Raw genomic sequence first — 18,309 nt, 5'->3', positions numbered from 1 at the left:
GTGTATATTTTGTCATTGACTGCCTGTGTAGATGTGAAGTTATACTGACTGCATGTGTATATATGATTTTGCTGACTGCCTGTGTATGTTTGGTGATATGAATTATTGTGACACATTTTGATGTTATTAACTGCCTGTACAAAATGATAACATGTATTTGATTATGCAACTTATCGCGAATATAAAGACATTATTTTGCAATTCAAAACCTTTGATTCGTGTACCATTCCCCATAGCACAAATTTGATACTTTCATTGGATTCCTTGTCCCTGAAAATATAGGTTTAGTATATTTTTAAAAGTTTTTAGGGTAATTAGAGGCAGAAATAGAACAAAATATGTATTTTACAGTGGCCATTTTGAAAATCCAAAATTTCCGCCATACAGGTATCTCTCCAAATGTAAACATTGATTTTTAGTTTCCTTATGCTATAACCTTTCCAAAAATGTATAGGTTTGCTAATCTACCATGATTTTGAACGAAATATAATTTATTGACATAGTGAACCTGACTAATTTGGTGTCAGGACCGGTCACCGTAGGTTTACAAGCCACTCTTCCTGCAGAGGGAATCTCTTTTGTTATAGGGAATGATTTGGCCGGTGGTCAAGTTTCTGGTAATCTGATGTTGGTTGAAAAGCCTAGTATGGAAAATAACACCGCACAGTTAGAGCAGGAGAATCCGGGTATCTTTCCATCCTGTGCCGCGACTCGTGCTATGGGTAGGAAGCGCTCTGAAGAGAAGGAGAAGGTACTGACGTCACGCTTTGCACAGTCACTTCTTGTCGAGTACCCTGAAACGAAGTGTCAGCACACACAAGTCATGGATGGAGGCAATGTTGGTAAGCTCTTTGTAGGTGGACTGAACTTTGACACAAGTGAAGATGTTCTGGCCTTTATCTTTGGCAAATATGGACCACTCTTGGAAGTGCTGCTGATAAAAGACAGGGAGACGCAAAAGTCGAGAGGGTTTGGCTTTGTCACGTTTGAAAACACAAAGGACGCCAAAGATGCAGAAAAGGATTTGAATGGCAAGGATTTGGATGGTCGGACCATAACAGTAGAGAAGGCAGGCCATGGGCGTCGAGGGGGCTACAGAGGAGAAAACGTGGAGGTAGTTTCAAGGGTGGCTATGGCTCCCGGGGTGGGAGTAGTAGTTTTGGTGGCGGCCGCAGTCGTGATTACTACGGAGGCTCCCAGCAGCAGCAGCGCAGTTTTGGCAACTCTCGACGGAATGACTATTACGGTGGTAGCCAATATGGGGACCGCTACTCACGTGACTACAGCACTCGACTCTACAACCGTGATTATGATTTTTATGATCAAGAGAAGAGTTGGAAGCACTGAGTGCTCAGGAGCAGCTGAGCCAAGATCCCTACACGGATTAACCTGTGAACTCCACGTTCCTAAATGCGTCCATGCAGTGAATACTTCCAGGCATCACCACCCAACCACCATGAAACTTGGCTCTTAGCTCGGCCTCCTTCAAAAAGTGCTGTAGATTTGCTTTGCTTTGGATTCACTGATCACAACCACTTAACCTTCATTCAAAAAATGAAAAATAAAAATCAGAGATTGATGAGATGGAGTTTGGCTTTGCAGGAGTTCAACTTGGAAATTGAGCATGTAAAAGGCAGGGACAATGTCGTTGCTGATGCTTTGTCCAGAATGAACTAACTTTGGAAATTTATGTAGGTTGTTTGGAAGTTTTGTTGCTTTATTTTGGGGAATATTAATTATTGTTGCTCACGTGAATTGATAATTTGGGTGTGAGTTTTACTTTTGTTTGTTAAAAGAGTTTTTGCCTGCAAAGAAAGTTTTCACGATGTTCAAACTTTCTTTCTTGAGGGGAGGAAGTGTTACGGATTCGTCACCTCCGTTGTTGTGGTTTTCATCCACTGTAAACATTTTTGATTCCATGTACTATTATTGTTGTCGTTTAAGGGAAATAGAGATTACTATTTTCAAAAGGTAAAAAAGTTAATGTTTTAAATGAAACCTGAACCGGACGACGACGAAGAGGAAGAGGAGGAAGAGAAGGCGGAGCGAGTGAGTCGCACAAGAAGCCGAGCTACTTCGAGGTCTGGAGCGAACGATTGGCGAACAAGGGTCACGAGTGAACTTTGGGTTTCCCGGGAAAGGGATTCCTGCGACAGAGTTGTCATCGCTGTGACAGATAAACCTGCGTGACAGGTTTTGCGGTTGATTCCGGAGAGAATCATCGGAGTGCCGTTACGCCACGAGAACGGACAGTCGGCCATTTTTACCTCGCGCAGGATTTGCGCTTCGCTCAAGGTTTTTCCTCTCGCTTCAACCATTTTCACCGCATTCAGACGTTAATCTGGTGTGTGTGTGCAACGTGGCTTTTGAGTGATAAATCTACGGTTCGCCGAGTGGGAGGCATGGAACGTCCACACCCAAGGGTGTGATTTCCCAGTCGCCTGGAGGGCACCTTTACGCATCTTTGGCAGCGTGACTGTGACTGTCATCCGAATGGGATTCTGGTCTGGATTAGACATCGTTCTGACGATTACTGGAGCGGATCGACTTTGGCTTGATGCCGGAATAGAGACATTGGGAATGTTCTTCTTTTCGCTCACTTGGAGCACAGTGAGTTATATTGTACGAACCTGATGGTACCATCATAGGAAATATATATTGGTTGTACAATTGATTACTATTTACTATTACGATTACTATTACGATTACTATTACGTAATATTACTATTACTATTACGATTACTATTATTACTATTACTATTTACTATTATTACTATTATTATTACTATTAATATTACTATTATTACTATTACTATTACTATTACGGAGCACAGTGAGTTATATTGTACGAACCTGATGGTACCATCATAGGAAATATATATTGGTTGTACAATTGATTACTATTTACTATTACGATTACTATTACGATTACTATTACTATCCCTGGTGTTGGGCTAGCGGCTAGGGTGCCGGCTTAGGATACCAAGGATCCTGGGTTCGAATCCCGGTCGATCGCTGAATTAACGCCAGGGGGGTTGACTCAGCCTGTCATCCTTCCGAGGTCGGCTAATTGAGTACCAGTTCACTGGTAATTCCCTGTTTGTCGTTAAAGGCGGCAAAAAGGGTTGGCGTCAGGAAGGGCATCCGGCCGTAAAACATTGCTTCAAATAGGGGACCGAAAAACAACAACAACCACGGTTCCCGAAAAAGGCCAACCCCCGCTTTGCGGGGAAAAATGTCCTCTAAAGGTGGTTATTAATTTTTAAAATTGATTACTATTGTTGTTGTACTGTTATTCTTGTGTGATTTTAATACAATACTTGTTTGTTGGTAATAATTGGTGTGGTTTCAGCATTGATCTTTGACATACAGAATAACACATCTTTCTGCCATGCCTACTCTCGGGGCTCGGAGGTACACCGTGACCGGGGTTTGGGGAGGAGCACGTAACACGTGCTCGTTAAAAACTGAAACCGAGTTGGCCAAACTCTGTGTATAAAGGGCTCTGGTGTAGCCTACCACTTCGCGGCTGAGCTGTTGTTCCTCCTAGACGTATCCACTTCACAATAACAGCACTTTCAGTTGACCGGGGCAGCTCTAGCAGGGCAGAAATTTGACGAACTGACTTGTTGGAAAGGTGGCATCTTGTGACGGTGTCACGTTGAAAGTCACTGAGCTTTTCAGTACGGCCCATTCTACTGCCAATGTTTGTCTAGGGAGATTGCATGGCTGTGTGCTTGATTATATATATATATATATATATATATATATATATATATATACATATACCTGTCAGCAATAGGTGTGGCTGAAACAGCCGAATCCACTAATTAGAGAGGGTTGGCCATATACTCGGTATTGTAAGGAATTTTTCAGGTCTCTCTCATTTGATGACCTTTGTACGCAAGTTGTACTCAAGGAGGTCATGTTCCCACTATTTAAAGGAGTTCTGTGTTCAAAATGAGGAAACCTTTTCAACGAGTAGGTGAGATGTTACGCATCTGGTCTCAACTTATCTAAAACTTGTTGCTTAAGACAGGGCTTTAGAAGCCATAGATTAAGTTCATAACTTAAATAGCTGAATTAATTCATGCATTCAGATTTATAAAATTGTACATAATTATTGTTTGCCATTTGATGGCAATCATAGTTATGAAAAAAACCCACAAATTAAATTGCGAAGATTTTAAAAATACTCATAATTTAATTTTTCTCGGTGTAATATTGGTTCCAAAAAAGTTTTTTTTTTTAAAAGACGTGATTGAAATGATGATAGAGATCTAACTGACTACATATCGTGTGATATTTCCATTCCAGGTCATTCCATGTGTGGGTCGAGGCATGGATGGTTCGGGAAGACCTCCCGCAAGATTACAGTGGATGGCAGGTCGTTGACCCTACCCCTCAGGAAAAGAGTGAAGGTTGGTACAAGCATTAACACCTTGGTCAAAAAATCACGGTTGGATTGCTTGAAATGGTTCAGATTACTAAGTTCCGATTTCAGTATCTTGGGTCACCACAAAAACAATTGTTATTTTAGTGCATCACAATATTTATAGTTACAGATATAGTGAAACAGAAAAGTGTTTTTAAAGAGCAATTTTTTTGCAATTAAAAGCAAATGAAGCAACAAAATGGCAATAACATGATAAGGATGATAGTAAACCCATGAGCAGAAAAAAATTATACTTTGCCTGCAAATAAGATAACTCATTAGTCCGCCAGTCCAGCCCATATGTTTCTTCTTGTTGCTATGGAAACCACAATGAGCATCAGCATTACAAGTGTCTGTCAATCTCTTGCATAAACGTGGGGAAGGAGGAGGCGGTGTTTGAGCGGATGTTGGGATGTTGAGTACAAAATGGGGGTGGTGCAGGAGGCAAGATTTCTGCCATATTTGTGAAACTAATCAATAGATGTCCTTTTAACATTATTATTTGGGGAAGGTGCGTACATTTTTTTCAATTGATTTTTATCCAATCAATGTTTTTCTGCGTTTTCAGAAACGTTTTGTTTGCTTCCTTGTTGTTGGTTTATATGAGAACGTTGTACGAAATGTGACATTTTACACCCAACTCGACTTCCTAATCAGTAAGTTTCTCAGAAAAATATGTTCAAAATTTTGTCTCATCAAATGCATTTGTCTTATAATTGTACAGGATTTATAATGGGAAGAAAGGTTCAGCATTGTCATAGAAATATCATTTCTGAGAGCAGCAGTCTCAACACTCATCCAGTCTTGACCTGAAGACAAAGTGAACAGGAAAGAGCAATCAGAGATTGCAGACCCTCGCCAGGACGTGTTTGTGTGGTGTAGCTTGTGTGGTGTTTATTACCTGCTTTGTTTGTGTGCTTTATTGAAGATGTAGATTTATATTCAATTCACTGCCCTCTCTCCACCCCACCCCAGGAGTACCTCTGGCTATGGCTTCCTCTCCGCTCCCACCTTTTGTTCATATGTGTGTTGTACGATCCTCCAAACAATGATGACTCCATTTACATTTCGCTGTCTGACAACATGGACCAACTTCTATCCACTCATCCCAACTCTCTCTTCCTCATATGTGGCGACTTCAACTGTCATCATGCCAGCTGGCTGGGTGTGGGTTCCTCTCTCACCAGTCATGGCACCTCAGCAAAGGACTTCAGCGACTCTTTGGGACTGACACAATCTGTCAATTTCCCAACCCCGTTCTCAGTCAACAGAGCATCTTCTCTTCTAGACTTGGTTGTGACTAACTTCCCTGCAAATGTCTGCTGCTCTTCTTCTGATCCAATCGGTTCTTCTGATCATGTGCTTGTTAAAGTGGACATCTCTCTGGCCATTCTCAGAGAGCCTCCTCAGCGTCGACAAGTCTGGCATTTCACTCAGGCTGACCTGCATGGTCTTCAAGCAGCCATCAATCATCTGGACTGGTCTCCCATTTCTACTGCCTCTGACATCAATTCTTCCTGGGAATTCTTCCAAAGCAAACTGCTCTCTCTCTCTCATGCACAGATTTATCCCATCTCGTCTTCAGTTGTCTTAACCTTCCTCCCGTCCATGGTACACTGAAACTTGTGGTGAAGCAGTTGCCCTGAAACAACTTGCCTTTGCTTCTTGTAAGACTAATCCAACTGAAGGCAATCTCAGTTCCTTCCACCAAGCTCGGAACAAGTGTGTGTCTACCCTCAGGAGAGCCAGGAAGCACTATCTCTCCACTCTCAAGACTAAACCCTCAAACCTGTCTCCTTCCTCCAAATCCTGGTGGCATCTGGTCAAATCTGTTTCTAGTGTTTGTTCCCTCTCCATCCCCTCCCTTACCTCATATGGCTACACAGCATGAAAAAGCTGAATGCCTCAAATCTGTGTTTGCCTCAAAATCTTGTGTCCCAAACCAATCTCTCTCTGTGCCCACCTTACCCAGTCAAACCCAGCTGCTCCTGGACTCTGTGTCCTTCCAATGATCTCTCTGACTCTGGAAAATCCTCTCTATCTCTTTGCTGATGACGCCACTCTCTGCCGCTCCATACCTCATCCCTCAGATCGGCAGTCTGCAGCTTCCTCACTCTCTGCAGACCTGGACAAAATCACAGACTGGTCAAACAAGTGGAACATGTCTTTCAATCCTGACAATTCTCACACTCTTAGGATGTCTCTCCGAAAAGACCGACTGGACAACCCTCCCATCTACTTTCTCAACAATCCTCTCCAAGAAGTTCTGTCACTCATGCTTTTGGGTCTTACAATCTGCCATGATCTTTCCTGGGAAAAGCACATTTCCAAGCTGGCCTCCAAACCCAGTCGCCGACGGGGCATCCTCCATCGTGTGAAGTCCTTCCTTGGCACACCTGAGCACCTCACCATATTCAAGGCTTTCATCCACAGCTCAATGGAATACTGCTCTCCCTTCTGGGCTGGTGCTCCTGCCTCACACTTAGCTCGGCTTCAAGCTGTTGAAACCAAAGCTTTCAGAATCATTGGAATCTCCCACGATGAAGCTGATTGTGAGGGCCTATCACTCACTCACCGCAGGCAGACCACAAGTAGTGGTCTTTCTGTCTTCTACCGACTCCTTTCCGGCCTAGCTCCCCCTGTTCTATCTGCTCTGTCCCCCAAATATTCCTACAGGTCCCACAAGATCTGCCAGCAACCCTCTTCTTGTGAAATTGCCAAAATCAAGACTCCCTGCTCACCTTCACTCTTTCATTCCTCTTTACTCCCGCCTCTGGAACAAACTCCCTCACTCTCTTCAATCTCATTCCTCCCTCCAGGTCTTTAAAACAGCTGTTCACCACCATCTCTTATCTTCCCCCATCCAAAACCTTGATCTTTTCTACCCCCGTTAATTCACCCCAGATCCACTTATTTGAAATACCAACTTCTTCCCTGGAAGTCCGAGCAGTGTTCATGTGTTTTATACCTCTCCCCCCCCCCCCCCCCATTCCCATGCCTCCTCCCCCCAAGCCCTCTCCCTCTCACAGATCTCCCGATGTCCCTGTTCTCTGCTGTTATACTTGTGCGCTTCCCTCTCTCTCCCCATCTTGTCTCCCGCTCCCTTTATTGTATGTTTTGTGTGTCCGTTTTTTTTTTGGTGGGGGGGGGGGGGGGGGGGGAGGGGGTTAATGTCAGCTCTTACACGAGCCTCGATCTTTTATACAACAACAAAAAGAAAATTATATATATATATATATGTATGGCTGCCAAACCACGTGACTGATGATGTTGTCAATTTAATTATTGTGTGGATCTTTGTGTGGATCATGCTCAATAAATTTCAAACTGATCAGATCAAGCATTCGACTTGTCTAATTATGACGTCATAATGAAGCCACGGATAATATCATCATGAATATATGTTGTTCACCACGGGAAGTACTTGCCAATGAGCCATGTTTCAATTTTTTCCATGCAGCGGTTTCGGAGATATAAAGGTGCAATTTTTTTCGTTTTTTCCAAGATGGCGCCCATACCACATGATCTATGATGTCATCGTTATCATGAAGAAATTCTCCAGATGGAGGCTCCTATATTGAAAATGTGTTGTCATTTGGACCAACAGTTGCAGAGAAAAGCATACTCACATGCTGTGCAGACAAACAAACAGACAAACAAACAAATAGACGTCATGCAGAGCACGTCATGCAGAGCACGAAAATCCACCCTGCCTGAAAATAAAAAGTTGCCATGGACACATCAAATATCCCATTTCATTAAGATTAAAATTGACGATCTTAATCAAAGCTCGGGTCAGTCGGATTAAAATTTATGATTTTTCAGATGAAAATTGATGATATTATAGGTTTGACCTTGAGTTGACCTTTGAGCTTTTGACCTCAAAAATAGTTTGTTTCCCAATTCATTGATGTACTATGTCATTGCTGTTTCATTTCCAAGTTGATAGGATGAAAATTGATGATTTTAGAAGTTTGACCCGTAGTTGACCTTTGACCTTTTGACCTCAAAATAATTGGTTTCCCAATTTAGTGACTCAATATGCAAAGGCTGTTCAATTTTCAAGTCAATCAGATGGAAAATGACAATTTTAGAAATTTGACCTCAAGATGAACTTTGACCTTTTGACCTCAAAATAGTTGGTTTCCCAATTTAGTGACTCAATATGCAAAGGCCTGAGTTGTTCTTTGACCTCAAAATCAATAGACTTTTTTCCTTTTGATGAAGCCTACCATCTGGTGAGGTTTTGTGGAGATCGGTTTGGAATTGTGACCTGTAGGCAATATTGACAGACAAACAAACAGACAGACAGAATAACGCAGAAGTCCAACCAATATACTTGAAAAATCTTCGACTTTGCAAGTAACCAACGGACCCAAATACAATACCCTCTCATTTGGCGAGGGTATCCCAGCTGATGGCTCGCTCCCGGCATCGGTGACAGCTCGGCGATCCCGCCGCAACACCTGCGCATCCCACAAACTCCACGAGTGATGCAATCCTAACGTGATCTAATGTTGCCCAACTTTTATTATTCTGGCCAAAAAGTCACAAAATACCTGTTTCAGACTTTACCCTCAGACTTTACCTTTTTCAGACTTTACCTTTTTCAGCTTCTGCTTTACCCTCCTCGAGCATTCTCTCCTGAAATCAAACTCTCCTGAAAATGTTGCTCCTTCACTCAAATGGCAGTTGTTGTTGATGAGTATGCTTGGCTCGGCTGTTTACGAGTATGTCTTGCTCATTCATCACTAATGTAATATTGGCATTTGTGTTATATTGATGGTGGGTCATATCCTTGCCCTGACCATAGGAGGTTGTAAACACTTTGGCATGGACATGGCTCTAATTGGCAGCTGCATGGCTATTAAGACTTTGTGGCCAGCTGGAGCAATCTTTCCACAGGGTCTGGGCAATCTGTTCTGTCCACCTGGTTACTGTGTGGGTTTGAAGATTCACCTCGGAGGTGCAGATGGCACCTTCCTCCAACCCAGGTTTTCACTGCACTTCAACCTCACTCATTTCCCATGGCCCTGCGAGATCTTCATCACATCTTCTTAATGAACTCGAAGCGGCCATTGAGGCTTGCTGCATCTTCTTCATAGGCAGGCATCCCAAGCAACTGCGGAATGGAGCCTTGCTCCGCAGGCAACTGGAGAAGTTGTGAAACTCCTTGACTGACTTTGATAACATCGAACAGTGAATCAGATCCACAACCTCGTCCTTCTTGCCAACAGCTTGCTTCCATGCTTCATCCAAGACCACCAACCCCTTTTTTGACCCAACCCTCCATCAACCTCCTACATGAGCTGAAATAGACATAGCTGTCGAAGAAATCTGTCCTTTTCACTTGCAACTCCTTTCTTAATGTGGGGCATCCGCACCTTCTTGTCCTCATGTTTCCTATTTCTCACACTTTGTGGGCTGTTGACCCTTTGCCTCCTGTTGTACACTCTTCCCTCAGCCTCAATACGTGTTTGTGTGTATGTGTATGTATGTCCAGTGCATTCAGAAAGTATTCAGACCCCTTCACTTTTTTCACATTTTGTTATGTTGCAGCCTTTTGCTGAAATCGTTTAAATTCATTTTTTCCCTCATCAATCCACACTCCATACCCCATAATGACAACGAGAAAACAGGATTTTAGAAAGTTTTGCAAATTTATTAAAAAGAAAAAACTTAAATATCACATTGACATAAGTATTCAGACCCTTTGCTATGACACTTGAAATTTAGCTCAGGTGCCTCCCATTTCTCTTGATCATCTTTGAGATGTTTCTACACCTTGATTGGAGTCCACCTGTGGTAAATTCAATTGATTGGACATGATTTGGAAAGGCACACACCTGTCTATATAAGGTCTCACAGCTGACAATGCATATCAGAGCAAAAACCAAGCCATTAGGTCGAAGGAACTGCCTGCACAGCTCAGAGACAGGATTGTGTCGAGGCACAGATCTGGGGAAGCCTACAAAAAAATTTCTGCTGCATTGAAGGTTCCCAAGAGCACAATGGCCTCCATAATTCTTAAAGGGAAGAAGTTTGGAACAACCAGGACTCTTCCTAGAGCTGGCCGCCCGGCCAAACTGAGCAATCGGGCGAGAAGGGGCTTGGTAATAGAGGTGACCAAGAACCCGATGGTCACTCTGGCCGAGCTCCAGAGATCCTGTGTGGAGATGGGAGAAACTTCCAGAAGGACAACCATCACTGCAACACTCCACCGATCTGGGCTGCATGGCAGAGTGGCCAGACGGAAGCCTCTCCTCAGTGAAAGACACATGAAAGCCCGCTCGGAGTTTTCACAAAAGCACCGAAAGGACTCTCAGACTGTGAGAAACAAGATTCTGTGGTCTGATGAAACCAAGATTGAACTGTTTGGCTGTATGTGTGTATTCATGTGTGTATATGTGTTTGAGTGTGTGTGTGTGTGTTTGTGTGTGTGTGTGTGTGTGTGTTTGTGTGTGTGTGTGTGTGTGTGTGTGTGTTGTGTTGTGTTGTGTGTTCTGTTGTATTGTGTGTGTGAGGGTATGTGTGTGTGTGTGTGTGTGTGTGTGTGTGTGTGTGTGTGTGTGTGTAGTTGTGTGTTGTGTTGTGTTGTGTGTGAGGGTATCTGTGTGTATGTGCATATATGTGTGTGTGTATGTGTGTGTTTATGTGTTGTGTGTGTGTGTGTGTGTGTGTGTGTGGTTGTGTGTTGTGTTGTGTTGTGTGTGAGGGTGTTTGTGCGTGTGTGTGTGTGTGTGTGTGTGTGTGTGTGGTTGTGTGTGTGTTGTGTTGTGTTGTGTGTGAGGGTATCTGTGTGTGTGTGTGTGTGTTGTGTTGTGTGTGTGTGTGTGTGAGGGTATCTGTGTGTGTGTATGTGTTGTGTGTGTATGTGTTGTGTGTGTATGTGTTGTGTGTGTATGTGTGTGTGTGTGTGTGTGTGTATGTGTGTGTGTGTATATGTGTGCGTGTGTATATGTGTGTTTGTGTGTGTGTGTGTGTATACGTGTGTGTGTGTGTGTGTGTGTGTGTGTGTGTGTGTGTGTGTGTGTGTGTGTGTGTGTGTGTGTGTGTGTGTGTGTGTGTGTGTGTCCAGACCATCACTTTTTTCACCAATTGAGCTTTTGTCATCAAACTTTCAACAAACTTTCATTATGAGAATGTGGAGAACACAAATTAATAAAATGTATAAATTTTTTTTGAATGCAAAGCGGATGCGGACGGCCTTTGCATTTTGAGATGCTTTCTCGTTATTTTCGTTGGAAGATTGATTTTGTACAAAAGATATAACATCTGTTCTTATATTGTTTTATACACAGTACTTACCTTGTCAGCTTGTTTATAGTGTATTATCACTTTATCCATGATGCTGTGATCCCATGTTGTCTAACACCATGTCCTGTGCTAACCATAGTCTCCAAATGTAAAAAAAAAAAATTGATATCTCCGAACATCCATGTTATATATTTCATTGGTATCTTGTAATGTCTTAATCTTTCATGGAATGCACATACATTCATGCTCCGACCGTGAGCTCACGAGGATTCTCTTTTCTTCAATGAAATAACGGTATTGCTTTCATTTTTTTGAAATACAAGAAAAGGAGACAAACGTGTGAGGTCTGCTTAGGGTAAAGTAGATCAGACAGGATAGGTCAGAGGTGGCATATTCTCCGTGGAGCCATCTTGTCTGGGTTCAGGTATCGGGGGGATCAATATCATCCGAGGACTTTGCAGGGCAGGGCATTGGATCAATAGTTGCGCTATCCTTCAGATTGGCATTGAGCTGCAGACTAGGTACTAGCATTAGTTGGTGGACGTAAAGATCACATGATGTCTTTTCATGAAGAGCAGATGAGTTATTGCCAGCACCCGAGCCAAATGGCAATTTCCTGCTGTAACCAGTCGGACCAGCACAGTCAAGCTTCGGTAATGATGAAGTCAGCAGGATGTCTCCGTGAGTCGGATGGGGTTTCACCAGATAGATGGGGGAAAATTAGGTGATAGAAATCCCTGGGTTCATAAGCAAAATTATGTCCAATCTAAAATTCTCAACATCATTGCCATCTCACACATGATGAGGCAGAAGTACGCACAGGGCCTGTTGCTTTCACGTCGCAGGGACGTCGGTGCCGTCTCTCCTTTGATTTGAGTTGCCTCTTCACTCTCAGCTTTCTGCCCCTCTCCAGCTCTTTCAAGATGCACCTGTCCTTCCAGGAACCCCTTACTGGTTAAACTCCCAAAATGCAGACTCACTGCACTCTTCCCTTGTGAGCTTCTTCCAGGCGGTGCACCATCATCTCATATCATCCTCCATCTCTCCCCCACGATCTGTTCTATCCCCATGAACCCTTCCCTATGCAGCCCTCTTACTTCCAGGTAACTGTGTTCTTTCTCCCTCCTTCTTCTCTCTCTCTCCCTTCCCTTGCTCTCTTTTTCTCTCTCCCCCCTTCCTCCATTCCTCTCTCTTCCGCCTCCACTCTCCCTTCTTCTTACCCCTCCTCTCTCTCTCTCCCTCTCTCCCTCCCCTCCTTACTCAATTCCTCTCCCCCCCCCCCCCCCCCCCCCCCTCCCCAACCTCTTGCTTATTATGCCCCACTGCCACCATTAGTTTGTTGGATTTTAGCACTCTGTCACCTCACTCTGCCCTGAGCCTAAATAATGCATATACTATGAATACGTATATGAATTTAGTAATTGAGAAAATTCAAAATTTCTCAGATAAAGGTTGAATAAAGCTATTGTTTGTGAAAAGGAAGCAGTACCGATGAAAGTAAGCATTGGGTTTAGCACTCCATATTATGACGCTATCACGATCTGCCTGCGGCGATGAGACAGGACCATTACCTTTTGCCACATAATCGTTATTATTAAACCGTATGCTGACATTTCAAGACACCGTAGTTAGAGCCATGTTGGATTAAGTCATTGGTGCCATCGTGTTTGTTCATTTACAAGATGTTTTGGAAAAAAATAACTTTGTCCAATTGTATGTTTATTACTGCATGTGCAGTTAGGATGCTGGTTCTCATAAATAGGATATTCAAGTCTCTTTCAGAGCATTCGCCGATAAAACCACAAATATATTTTTAGTCGCAGGTCTCCAGGGCTTCGCGTTGTTGTTGTTGTTGTTGTTGTTGTTGTCATGTTCTTGTTGAGGGTCGATTTTTGAAATGTGCACGCATTGGTCGGACAGCTGCGGGATGACACCCACATTTGTCACTTGACTCCACCCACCATACCACCGAGATGAAATTATATGGCCGCCATCTTGGATTTCTCGTGGGCCTAACCAATTAGGCCTGTTTATTTGGGTTGAGTGTTATTCATGATGAGGGATCCTGAAAAATCTAATCATATGTTAATTAGTAGTAAGCTTAATGAAGTCTGTCAGAATGCATGGTAATCAAGCATTACGTTACATAATGATGCGTTACATTATGCAAATTACAACAAAAAATATTGTTATGGAAAATTTTGCCCATGACAGTGTGACGAATGTGCTCGTTCTGATATAACTGTGGTGAGGGTGACATGGATAAGCGGTGTCGAGTTAATTATTTAATAGCGCATTAAATGCGTGTTTCCCAATCGACCCGTTACCAGATTTTGTCGCAGGTTGTGACCACAGTGCAGTCATTCCTGTTCAATTATGATTATTGTGGCAAGTTTGTATGTAAATAAAACTCATCCAAAGTTGTTTTACTGTCACTCATTAATCTTTTTGGAACTTACTTTATGTTATTTACCATTCTTTTCATTTTATCTTAACCATTTTGTTGCCCAATTTTAAATATTATTGCTTTTCTGTAACAATTGAAGCTGTCTTGGTTTTCTTCAATGCGGAAATAATGAGAGAACAGGCATTAAATGCTTTATAACTGAGAGAGTGCATAGAACACGTCGCACTACACTGTCTTGAGAAAAATGGCATGGAAGGTTCTGCGAGTGGCAAATTTGATTTGTTCGAGATGACGTAAAATGTCATAATATTTGTATAAAGACCGCTAAATGGAAGGGTTTTTGAAAGTGTCAAAAGGCGATTTGTGTTCTACAGTGTTCAAATATATAATTGAATTATATATATATATATATATATATATATATATATATATATATATATACATACATACATACATACATACATATATATATATATATATATATATATACATACATACATACATACATACATACATACATACATATATATATATATATATATATATATATATATATATATATATATATATATATATATATATATATATATATATATATATATATATATTAGGGTGCATCAAACGCCCAACTATTTTTAAAAAGATGTTGGATTGATCTGTCCCAAATTTTATTTTGTTGCAATCATAAAATAAATTTGCTATGCAAAATTTGGTAAGGTTTGGACATCATCTTCTGGGTCCACCTCACCATTTCATATTTTGAGTCGGTGGTATCAGAGTTGGAAATTTGACACGCAGCTGTTTTGAGGCCCATAAATAAAAATGAAAGGATTGACTGATTGCTACATATTGTTACGGACACGACTTAGATGTTATGATGGGCCGAGCGGAATGGACGCCGTGTTCGCACAAGTTACCCGATTATACTCGAACGTTGGCCAAGTCGCGCTATGCTAAATCAATTACGGAAAGGACACAACGGCTGGATTCAAATGACACGACACCAGGGGTACGGTTCTCAAGACCTCCGGAGGAGGTTATAATATTGCGGAAGGTTAGATTACAGGGATGAGAGAGACAGCATAGGAAGATAGGCACTTAGACACACTTATCTTATTCCCGACAGACCACAGATAAACGGGACAAAACTGACTCACACGGGGATTGATGGCAAGGAGGGGCAGGTATTCGATGGCTCAAGGTGCACCTTGGCTCAGGGGCAAAATCGACCCGGTCCGGTCCAAAGATGCGGGGAGGTCGCTCAGCGCTCGGAGGTCGCGACTTGTCTTTCCAAGCTGGGGGCGCATCTGACGTCACGTCCGGTCAGTGGCTGCGCATATCCGGCGGGGAGTGACACGCCCTCGGCTCGTTAGCTCCGCCCCAGATGGAATCGGCCCATTGCTTCTCATTGGGTGCGGGGGGTTACCGGGCTCCGCCCTTGACGAGGGGCCGACAGGCAGCCCCTTCGTGGTAACCCCGTCGGCGCACATGGGTAATGGCGGCTAACCGAGCCGGAGTGAGGACGCACACTCCCCGCGCGCTGTTGTGGTAGTTGTTGTTGTAGTTGTGGTTGTTGTGGTTTCATGAGGAAGATGGGAGGAGGTATGGGGAGGTCCTAAACTCACTACTGGTGCCATACAATCACATTCTGGTGCAACGAAGAGTCAGAATTAATGGAAACGAGTCCTTAACTGACATAAACTAAGAATAACTAGCAAGAGGTCCGAAGGTTGTCTACGTGAGATGCGGTGGACCTGGGCACGACATTTAATGGGGGAATAAGGGGAAGGTCGGTTCTACAGAGTGTTGTTTACAGACAATGGGACTAGGGAATGGGGGATTGGGGATAGTTGGGGAGTATTGGGGAAATAGGGGAATATTTACAAGCGGATATGGAGGCCAAGTCCCATATCCGCAACAATATAATAACTCTTTGTAAAGGTATTATTGTGCTCTGTAGCAATATGTCATCATCATAGGGATAGGGATACAATTCATTTATATACAAATAGTCAAAATAATGATTTTTTTCAAAATATGGATATAAAGCTAAATGAAGAGTATTTTAAAAATATAATATATAAATTAAAGAATATCCTGAATGTTGTAGTCATCTTGTATTTACAGAGATCTTTTAACTAGACAAGATGATTAAAACAATTATTAGGCTATACTCTAATAAAATTGGATAATTGATTTATTTGTTGTACATAATTATGAAATGACATTATTGTTACTAATACTACCTTTTTCTTTCAGATAAAACAATGGATGGCACAGTAAAGAAAGCATCTGTTGCAACAAGAGAGTCCACCAAGGTGTTTGGTCTTGGAAGTGCCATAACTGAACAAGATTCCCAGATCAATGGCACCAGACTTCCAACTTGTTTACAAGTACTACGTTGTTTCATGTGGCACACGGAAGATGGCAAACTTGAACGACGCTCTCGGTGGGAATCAGCAAAGCTTGTACTGCAGAAAGTGACACCATTTTATGGCAAGGCTAATATTCCTATCATCTCTGAACGCAAGGCTATTGAGAAAATTATCAAACTTGCAGATGATAATTCCAAGCTTAGATCAATCCCTATCAACCGAAGAACAACTCCAGCAAGCATCACAAAGGTGAATCAAATGGAGATGAAATTTATGGAGACATTTCCCTTGTGGCCCAATGATGCTAGTTCTCACATCAAGAATCCTGAAGACTTAGCATTCCTGGAATCTATGAAGACAGATCGCTGTGCAACATTTGGCTGCCAAGATAAACTGTTGGCAGATAAGATGCAGTGTAAAGTGAACCGCGAGGAAAAGAATCAGAGAGGCGAGCAAGTATGGAGCTGGAGTTCAACATAAATACTACAACCACTGTGTATAATATTAGTGACAGTGATGAAGAAGTAACTCTTGGACCTTCAACAAGCACACCAACAACCTCAAGAAGTCATCATCGTTTAGTTAGACCTGGCACATCAGTTTTCATTCCACATGACATCCTGAAGAGGCCCAGTCTTGTTTCACTGGCAACAAGGATGAAGATGACACCAACCCAACAGGCTGCTTTCACAGAAGCTCTCATTGAAGAAACAGGAGGGGATGTAGCGAAGGTGTCAACATCATATGCTACAGCAGATAAATCAAGACGCAAAATTGGACAGCATATTGCTACTACCTGTAAGGACAAATGGATACCTCCGAAGCTTGCTACGTTGCACTGGGACTCAAAGCTGCTTCCATGCTCAACTAACCAAAACACTTTTGAAGAACGCCTGGCTGTGCTTTTGGGTTCTCAAACTGATATGAAGCTGCTGGGTGTTCCATCCTACAAGCCTGGAACAGACCGTAAATCTGGAGATATAATTGCTCAGCTGACTAATAACCTACTTGAATCATGGAACTGCCAAGAGAATGTTGTCAACTTGACATTTGACACAACTGCATCTAACACCGGCCACATCAGTGCAGCTTGTGTAACAATTCAACAACGGCTTAACAAAGCTCTTCTGTGGTCAGGCTGCAGACACCACATTGGTGAAGTCATTCTCACGCACATTTTTACTGATCTTAAAGTTGAAGCATCTAAGTCACCAGATATCTTCCTCTTCTCAAGGTTTCGCAAGAACTTTGAAATGTTTCCACACACATTCAATGAACCACTTTCACGATTTGATCCATCTCAACTAAATGAAACAGCAACAAGTTTGACAAGTGACTGGCAAAATAATGTTCTCAGACTCTGTCACACCGAGCAATCTCTAAGACGTGATGATTATTTGGAATTTGTTGATCTGTGTACTGTATTCCTTGATGGTGAAGTAGCTGAACATCAAATAACCTTCAAGCGTCCTGGTGCACTGCATAAAGCCAGATGGATGGCGAAGCTCCTCTACTCAATCAAATTATGTCTCTTCGAAAAACAAATCGCTGATCTTCCAGCAGGTACAATTACCACAGAAAAACAAGTGCCAAAGATCAGAGAATTTGTCATGTTTGTCACTCTAGTATACAGCTCCTGGTGGATGACATGTACCTCTGTCACCGATGCCCCATGGAATGACCTGCAGCTCATCTCCAAACTGAAACAGTATGAAGCTGTCAATGCTGGAATCTCAAGAAGTGCCCTGAAAGCCTTCAAACGACATCTCTGGTACCTCACAGAAGAGATGGTTGCACTTGCCCTCTTCAGCTCAGTTGTTCCTCATGACCATCGC

At 42.6% G+C, this 18,309-nt stretch overlaps 1 protein-coding gene across 1 annotated transcript in view; it reads left to right on the top strand.

Annotated features, from left to right (window-relative positions):
• The window catches only part of LOC137429688 (protein-glutamine gamma-glutamyltransferase 2), a 239,826-nt gene that overhangs the window by 198,005 nt on the left and 23,512 nt on the right, over window positions 1–18,309 (top strand). Inside the window, 1 exon segment of the mRNA XM_078779717.1 lies at window positions 4,318–4,421. Within this exon segment, the coding sequence (XP_078635843.1) occupies window positions 4,318–4,421 (104 nt within the window).

Source organism: Myxine glutinosa, chromosome 6, assembly GCF_964187855.1.
Source record: "Myxine glutinosa chromosome 6, kmMyxGlut1.1, whole genome shotgun sequence".
In the NCBI taxonomy this organism is placed as follows: domain Eukaryota; kingdom Metazoa; phylum Chordata; class Myxini; order Myxiniformes; family Myxinidae; genus Myxine; species Myxine glutinosa.
The sequence above is the reverse complement of the archived record's forward strand: the minus strand, read 5'-3'. Positions and strand labels throughout refer to the sequence as shown.